The sequence below is a fragment of the Miniopterus schreibersii genome, assembly GCF_964146895.1.
Source record: "Miniopterus schreibersii genome assembly, chromosome: 3".
NCBI lineage: Eukaryota > Metazoa > Chordata > Mammalia > Chiroptera > Miniopteridae > Miniopterus > Miniopterus schreibersii.
Genome location: NC_138103.1, coordinates 70,002,658 through 70,011,279, shown reverse-complemented (window position 1 = coordinate 70,011,279; position 8,622 = coordinate 70,002,658). Strand labels below are relative to the sequence as shown.

The window sequence follows — 8,622 nt, the reverse complement described above, 5'->3', positions numbered from 1 at the left end:
AAGGTTGTGGGTTTGATTCCTGATGAGGGCACGTTCGTAGGTTGGGGGTGACTCCCCCTCAGGCGCCCTGGGAGGCGATCCGATAGATGGTTCTCTCTCACAGCTGTGCCTCTCTCTTCCCTCCTCTCCTCCCCTAAAAGTCAATAAACATACCCTTAGGTGAGGTTTGAAAGTGTTCATTGCAGGTGATTTAGAAAATATGGGTAAACCAATACAATAAAAATCAGTCCAGAGGTAACCAATAATATATATTTTTAAGTGCTTTAAAGAGTTTTAGCCCTGGCTGGGTAGCTCATTTGGTTAGAGTGTTGTACTGATATGCCAAGGTTATGGGTTCGATCCCGGATCAGGGTACGTACAAGAATCAACCAATGGATGCATAAATAAGGGGGACAAGTCAATGTTTCTCTCTCCCTTCCTGTCTCTAAAAATTAATTTTAAAAAGTATGTTAGAGTCAAATTTTAAAATCTCAATTTTCCTGGGCACATGTCCCAATAGCAGGCTATCTGTGAACTTCTAATGTGTATTATTAGCTAATGAGTGCTTTGTAAAAGGTTTTGTTTTTAAGAAGCAAAGTTGTAAGGAAAAGCCTGTAGTAAGTTTTAAATCTTTCTGGAATTCATAGGGAAGTGCATTTGAGCAACTTGTAGTCATTCTTCTTATCTCATTGACATTTTCATGACTTGGAGAGACAACATATATCAAAATGTGATTATTATATAAAGCAAGTACTTTAGCAGATGAAACTATAGGAGGCAGTTTAATAAATGTTCTTATTCAGTTTGATCTAATGAAAAAAACTGTGACAATCATCAAAATAATTCAATTTTTAATTGAATTTTGATGTTTATAGATCTTCATCACCAAAGGCAATTAGGAATTTACCTCAAGAAGTTGACATAATTGATATATCTGTTAAAACCATGACACAGATGGTAAGGTGTACAAATCTCATCATCTGATTGTCAAAGTCAATTTTATATTAGGTTTTCACTTTAGGGATATGCCCCCTCCCCTCAGTTTTATTGATGTATGATTGACAAATGAAAATTGCTTGTATTTAAGGTGATGATTTGATATATGTATACATTGTGGGGGATGTGCTTTTTAAAGTTCAGTAATTTTGAAGCAGATTGTAGACTCAAACAGCAGTAGTACACCTGCCTTAAACAGAAAAACTCTCTTTACAAAGTGGAACTTGAAAATACAAAACAAAAATATGTCATTTTCTGGCATGGGTAAACTCTTCCCATTTATAATAACATGGGGAAAAGAGCAAAATATGTATTTTTAAAGTTAGAAAAATGAAGCCAGTAATCAATATTCCCTTTTAGCCCAATTTTCAAAAACAGTCTAGTTTGATAAGTGGGAAATGATTTCTTACACTGCCACTAATAGAAAAGGCATTCAAAAGGGATCAAGTAACTGACGAAACTGACCTTAGTATATCACCTTGGGCCGTAGCAGCTGCTCCCTCTTATTTTCAGCAAGACTTAGGAAGATTGCTAAATCCTGTTAAGGATGATGTAACATAGTATTTTTAATGTCCATAAGGGTGTTTCATGGATTTTCTTATTTTTCAAATTACATTGTAAAGTTGGTACCACTTCATCTAAATATTTTTATCTTGCTTTGGTCACAACTCAAAGAAATACCTAAAGTTAGTACGTGAATTAACTTTACTGACTTGTTACAATTATTCACCTGTATTTTCCCCTTAATATTTTGTAGTCAGTTTCCCTCTTTAGAAGTTTAGCTATTTTAGTTACCTTGCTTAAATATGCTACATGAGCCAGGCCGGCATGGCTCAGCGGTTGAGCATCAACCTAGGATCCAGGCGATCGGGGTTCGATTCCCGGTCAGGGCACATGCCCGGGTTATGGGCTAGGCAGCTGATCAATGACTCTCTCATCATTGACGTTTCTCTCTCTCTCTCTTCCCCTCCTTTCCTCTCTCTGAAATCAATAAAGATATGTTTAAAAAAATACATGCTACATGAAAAGAAACTAAAGTGTCAATATATTTCAGCAACTAAATTCTCCCTCTTTTCTGTCTAGAGGAAATGTCTAGTAATGTTGAAGTTAAAAATCAAACCCTTTATCTTTGCAATGAATTTATTCAAGTAAATACCATAAAAAATTGATAGCATTCAGTTTGGATATGTCTCAATGATTAATCACAACCCAGAGATCTTCTTTATTCAAATATTCATGTTCTTTTGGAACTGTAGTTTTCCCTAGATTTTAAAGAATTAATTTTTAAAAAGTCCAAAGTTATTCCACTACATGTGATATTTTAAACATGAAAAATATTCATTAAAAAAAGCAAAGGATATGGCATAAAGCATAAAAAAAATTCTTTGTACTCATGGCTTATCACTGTGTAGACATTCTAGAGAGAGAATTACAGAAATCAGATCCATAAAGAATCTTTGTGGTGCAATGACTTCTTCATTATCCTTTTTATTAGATTGTAACCTAAGCTACTATAATCCTTTTGACCTTGTGACTACCATCATATAATGTTTTGAAGACTGAAGTTAACTGAGTAAGTAGAACAAAGCTTTACTTTGAAAATCAGTGCCAATATGAAGATAAGAACTCAGGCTAAAAACTTCATGTTTGCCTTATTCAGTATTGGAGACTTAGGATTCTATCCTATTATGGATAGTACCATTGGTGAGTGACCTATCACAAGATTAACAGAACCTTCATTAAGATACTAGGAGAATTCTTTTTTTTTAGAATAGTTTATTGATTTTGAGAGAGAAAGGGAGAGAAGAGAAAGGAACTCCGATATGAGTGCAACATCAATCAGCTGCCTCCTGCACGTCCCACACTGGGAGGCAACACAGCCATGTACCCCTGACCGGGAATTGAACCAGCAACCTCCTGGCACACAGGACGATTATGCCCTACCAGCTGGGCCACACTGGCCAGGGCGAGATACTAGGAGAATCCTTGAAGATCTGTCCATTAGTTTAGAGGTAGAGAGATGATCAGTAAAAATTTGTTGAATTGTGTGATGTGGAAAATCAAGTATTTGAATAATACATTAAAGTTACCTTATTCTCTTTGCAATAATTATGCACATTTACTTCAGAAAATAATGTCTCAAATCTTTAGTTACTCTAGGTTAACACATTTTCAAAATTTATAACCATCAAGTCACAAGTTTTTGAAGAGTCTCAGAACAGACTAAGAAATGGCACTTTTGCCTGGCTGGAGTGGCTCAGTTGGGAGTTGTCCTGTGCAGCAAAAGGTTTTGGGTTTGATTCCCAGTCAGGGCACATACCTGGGTTTCGGGTAAGATCCCTGGTTGGGGCATGTATGGAAGGCAACCAATCTATGTTTTTTTCTCTCTTTCCCCCTTCCTCTCTCTAAGCATGTACTCAGGTGAGTATTAAAAGAAAAAAAAGTAATGGCACTTTTAAAATACAAAAGGTGAATCCTAATATAAACTATGTACTTGTGTGATAATGGTGTGTCAATGTAGGTTCATCAATTACAAAATGTGGGGGAATGTTCATAATGGGGGAGACACGCAGGGAGAGACATCCAGGGGCAGTGGGTGTATGGGAAATCTCAATTGTGTTATAAAACTAATTCTGTTCTAAAAATTAGTCTATTTTATTTTTTTGTCCTGGCTGATTTTGCTCAGTGGTTAGAGCATTGGCCCTCAGACCGAATGGGTTATGGGTTCGATTCCTGGCCAAGGGCACATACCTCGGTTGCAGGCTCGATCCCCAGACCCAGTTGGGGAGTGTTCAGGAGGCAACCAATTGATGTGTCTCTCTCACACAGATGTTTCTCTCTCTCTTTTTCTCCCTCTTTTTCCCCCTCCCACTCTCTCTAAAAATCAGTAGAGAAATATCCTTGGGTGAGGATTAAAAAAAAAAAAAAAATCAAAAGTTTATTGTTTTTAAAAAGGCATTTATTTCAAAAATGTTAAAGCTGTTAAATAAAAATCTTTTTTTAAAAAAAATATATATCTTTATTGATTTCAGAGAGAGGAAAGGAGGGGGAGAATGGAGAGATAGAAACATCAATAATGAGAGAGTCATTGATTGGCTGCCTAGCCCACAACCCAGGCATGTGCCCTGACCGGGAATCAAACCCTGATCTTCTGGATCCTAGGTCAATGCTCAACCACTAAGCCATGCCTGGTCAGGCTAAATCAAAATCTTACTAAGACCTCATTTATGGTCATTTAGTTGCTATAAAAATCTTACTAAGACCTAGTTTATGGTCATTTAGTTGCTATTCCAGGTCATTTGTATTATATTGTAAATTCTTCAAGCAAACCAGTTGATTACAAAGACAAATTAGATAAATGCATCTTAAATTCTATTATATAATAAAGTTGACTTTAAAGATCTACCTTAACAAAGTTTAAGACAAAAATTCTAGATTTATATAGAAGACCCTATTATCTGACCACATTACCTCTCTAATTAGTTATATATGTGCTCAGTGCTGATAAGAAAATAACGTTCAGCCCAGCCGGTGTGGCTCCGTAGTTGAGCGTGGACCCATGAACCAGGTCGCAGTTTGATTCTGAGTCAGGGCACATGCTGGGGTTGTGGGCTCCATCCCCAGTAGGGGGCGTGCAGAAGGCAGCCAATCGATGATTCTCTCTCATCATTGATGTTTCTATCTCTCCCTCTCCCTTCCTCTGAAATCAATAAAAACATGTTAAAAAAATTTACAAAGAGTGATTTCTATTAAAAAAAATGTTCACCAATATGGCACATGCATGGTTAGTGTTTTATTCTATGAAGAATGGTTCTGAAACATCACACTAAGACTGAAAGGTAAAGTTTAAAATAGTTTTTATAAGGATATGTTAACATATGTAATGACTGTTTACTCTACAAAATCTTGATCATAGAGTTTATGATACACCTAGTTGGCAGTAGCACCCAGCTTTTCCAAAGTGTCAGTCATCATTTTTCTCTTGTCTGCATAGACTTCTTCTCATTAGCTGCTTTCTGCTTTTGTTGCATGATTTCAGAATCCCTATAATGGGAGAAAAGGCTGTAAGTTGTTACAGAAAAGCTGATTATTTCCTCAATTGTTTTCTGTATATCACCCACTCAGTATGTTAGAGGACAATTTAAAAGAAGATGTCTTTCCATTTTCATAGATGGAGACAGAATTAGAAGTCAAAGAATGAGAAGGCTTTGAAGCCAGATCTTATTTTGAATACCATCTCTGTTATCATCACCTTAGGCAAATAACCTCAAAGCCTTTCAAAATCAGAGCGATGCATATCAGGGTCCTTCTGAGGAATAGCTATGAATACATAGAAAAGCATCTGACATTAGCTAGCTATATGCAGAAATAATAGCAGTTATTTTTTGTTGTCAACAAAGCTAATTCACTCTAAATTTTTCCCTGGAAAAAAGGGGCATTTACTAAGTCTCCTAGAGCAGTGGCCAAATAGCTGGGTTGGTTAGAGAATCGTCATCCCAATATGCCAAGGTTGCAGGTACGATCTCCAGTCAAGGCACATACAAGAAGCGACCAATGAATGCATAAATAAGTGGAACAACAAATTAATGTCTCTCTCTTTCTCAAATCAATCAGATTTTTTTTAAAAAAGGTGATTAAAAAAAAAAAAAAAAAGTTTCAACCTCATCCTGGCTGGGTGGCTCAGTTGGTTGGAGCATCGTTCCTGTATACCAAAACGTTGTGGGTTTGACTCCCAATCAGGGCATATACCTAGGTTGTGGGTTTGATTCCCGGTGGGAGCACATATGGGAGGCAACCGATCCATGTTTCGCTCACATAGATGTTTCTCTCTCTCTCTGTTTCTCTCTTTCTCTCTCCCCCCGCTCTTCTTCTCTCTCTAAAAAAAAAATCAATAAAAACATATCCTTGGGTGAGGGTTAAAGGCTTCAACCTCATTAAACAATGATTCACCTGGGGAACTTTTTAAAAGTCAGGTTTAACTAAGGTACGATAAAACTTACCTAGAGCACCTTTAATGCCTAACCCCAGACCAATTAAATCAGGAATGGGTGTAGGGCATAGCAGACCAAGTAGGCATCAAGGTTTCCCAGGCGGTTCTAATGTGCAGTCAAGCTTGAAGACCACAGAGAAGTCACACTAAAGCATGAGTAGTCAACTATTCACTTGACCTCCAAGTTCCACATAATAACATTTGACTTTAGAATAAAATTAAACTTTGATTAACTTTTTTAGAAACATGAATGCATGTTTTTTTTAATCCTCACCCATGTATATGTTTTTACTAATTTTTAGAGGAAGGGAGAGAGAAAAACAGTGATCGGTTGCCTTGACTGGGAATCGAACCCGCAACCTTTTGGTGCATGGGACAACACTCTGACCAACTGAGCGACCCGGCTAGTGCTGAATGCATTTTGTTTTTTTCACTTAAGCTCAGTCTCAAGGCATTCTTATAGCAGTTTTGTATTATTTGTCATACATAGTCATATACTAAGGGTGTTCACTTGCATTCTGTCCAACCCAATGGATCTTCAGAAGTCAATATAGCTACATGTACTTTTTTTGTCTCCTTCAGAACAGTTATCACTAATTGAATCACCTGTCACTCAGACTAGTTTGGCTAGAATGTCTGCTTTGAAAATGTTGTATGCCTAGCACCTTAGAGTGGACATATGGAAGATGTTCAATTATTTTGCTAAATGAAGTTCTTATGGTTGTGATGGAGTGGCAGGAGATTCTACAGAGAATCTCGAGATTTAAAGCTTGAGAGCTTTAAATTCTTCATCCATGGGCTGGGACGATAACTACCCCATATAGTTTTAGTATGCCTGGCACATAACAAATATTCAACTGTTATTCCTTTCTGCAGGCTAGGCCTAGTTCTACCAAGAATTTAAAAAATGCTTTCCATTCTCCACAATGAAAACGTCAGTGACTTGAGAATCCCATTAGCATCACTGACCTCTGTTTTCTCTGAGAGGTAGTCAAGCTGTCCTCTTTTCTTTTTCCCTTGCTAATTTCCTGGGATTTCTTCATGTTTTTCTGGCGGGCTAGTTCTCGTTGATTTCCACCTACAAAGAAAAACAGTCATGTTCTTTTCCCATCTTCAAAACCGATTCCATTGTAAGGCTCTTATTTAAGTGCATCTGAAGTTTGCTTTTTAATAGATAAGCCAGCAGAGTACTGCACTGAGTGGTGTTCTCAGATCTGACCACAAGGAGGACGCTTAAAGGTAAATACTTAAGATCTTAAGAGTTTTATCATACCAATCAAGATGTTCACTAGCTGTAAATGCCAGTTCTCTTAGAACGGGCGTTCCATTCCAATCGTCTGTATAGATGGGCCAGTATTACAAAATAAGTTCTGGCTTTTGCGGGGTGTGGGCGGAGTGAGAAAGACAGGTACACAGATCACACTTCGCGCACGCCGGCCCGTCACAAGCCAACTGTCAAGCAAGCAAATGGAGATGCCTGCGCAACATTACCTGTGAGGGCCAAACAAAGGAACTAGGGAGGAGACTCAGCGGGAGCTCCCAGTTTTTATGAGGCCTTATGATTTTAAGTACCAGCTATAAACCACCTCCAGGCCAGGACCCCTCCCGGGCCTGCAGTCTCCACACGCCTCGCCTCCGGGGAGGTGTTCTCTACGGTGCAAACTCGCACCTGAGGGGCAGGCGCCCTCCCAGGCCGGACCGCAACCGACCGTCCCTCTCTGCGGACTGAAGGCGGGGTCCCCGCCCCGCCTGACCCAAGGGGATTCGCCAGTCAGCCCCCGCCTCCCCGCCAACCGCGCCTCGGGCGCCGCTTCCCCAACCGGTCCGCACACTCACGGGCCATGCGGACCACCGCCACCGGGCGGGTCAGAGGGCGACTCGGAAAAGCAAAGGCTTCCTCGCGAGCGTACCGGACGTCCCCACCCGCAGGCCGGGGGGCGGAGCCGGCGCCCGCCCTCCGCGGGGCCACGCCTCTGCCCCGTCCGCCGCTCCGCCCACCGGCGCGGGGCCCCCGACGTGCGTGACTGGCCAGCCGCTGCGCGTGCGCGGCGGGGCGCGGCGGCGACTTTCGCCGCTGCAGCGTGGGGGACCCAATCGGCACCCCAGGCTCTTTCTGCTTTGCAAGTTAGGTAGAGTTCCGAAACAGGCCTCGTGTCTGAGAGGGGATAGGCCTGTGCGGACTTCCCCTACCATGGACCGGGAACTGGGGCTTGGCCAGGCCCCATTTTTTGATAACGACAAAAATGACAATAAATGCTATAATATCTAACTCCCGACAAAGAACGTAAGCTTTCTTCACCTCCTTGCAGCGGCGGGAAGGGGGTGAATGGGACAGAACAGACTGAGGGTAACTGCCAAAGGTAGCGTCTGGCCCTTAATTTCCTTGCTTATTCTAGCACCAACCCTGCCGGGTAGGCTGGCTTCATTATTCTCAGTTTACTCAGGAGGAGACTGAGACTCAGACCGCAGGACACTGACCTAACAGTTATAGGGACTTGTAGAAGTGCGATTCAAATTTAAGACGGACTCTAAAGTCTGTTAATTTCTTTAGGTGTATATGAGGTTCTGTTGCCTCCCCAGAGTACTGGAGGGAGCCCACAGAACCCACGAACCTCCATTTCCTTCCCAGTCTTGGAGGAATATTTTTTCTTCTGTGC

The 8,622-nt window shown here is 40.7% G+C and overlaps 1 protein-coding gene across 1 annotated transcript; it reads right to left on the bottom strand.

The window, feature by feature from the left end:
- Positions 1 to 4,815: 4,815 nt before the first annotated feature.
- Positions 4,816 to 7,935, bottom strand: LOC308554534 (small EDRK-rich factor 1). Its single transcript, XM_081131757.1, has 3 exons — positions 7,802 to 7,935; positions 6,935 to 7,043; positions 4,816 to 5,019 (listed from the first exon to the last, which is right to left on the bottom strand). The coding sequence occupies exons 1-3, from the start codon at positions 7,806 to 7,808 to the stop codon at positions 4,947 to 4,949; spliced, it is 189 nt and encodes a 62-aa protein (XP_080987883.1). The 5' UTR covers positions 7,809 to 7,935; the 3' UTR covers positions 4,816 to 4,946.
- Positions 7,936 to 8,622: the final 687 nt, after the last annotated feature.

What these genes read in the sequence shown, in the direction of transcription:
- LOC308554534 (XM_081131757.1), bottom strand. An exon ending in ACCTCTCAGAGAAAACAGAG is followed by an intron (nt 5,020 to 6,934) that starts GTCAGTGATGCT and finishes CTCCCATTATAG; the next exon opens with GGATTCTGAAATCATGCAAC.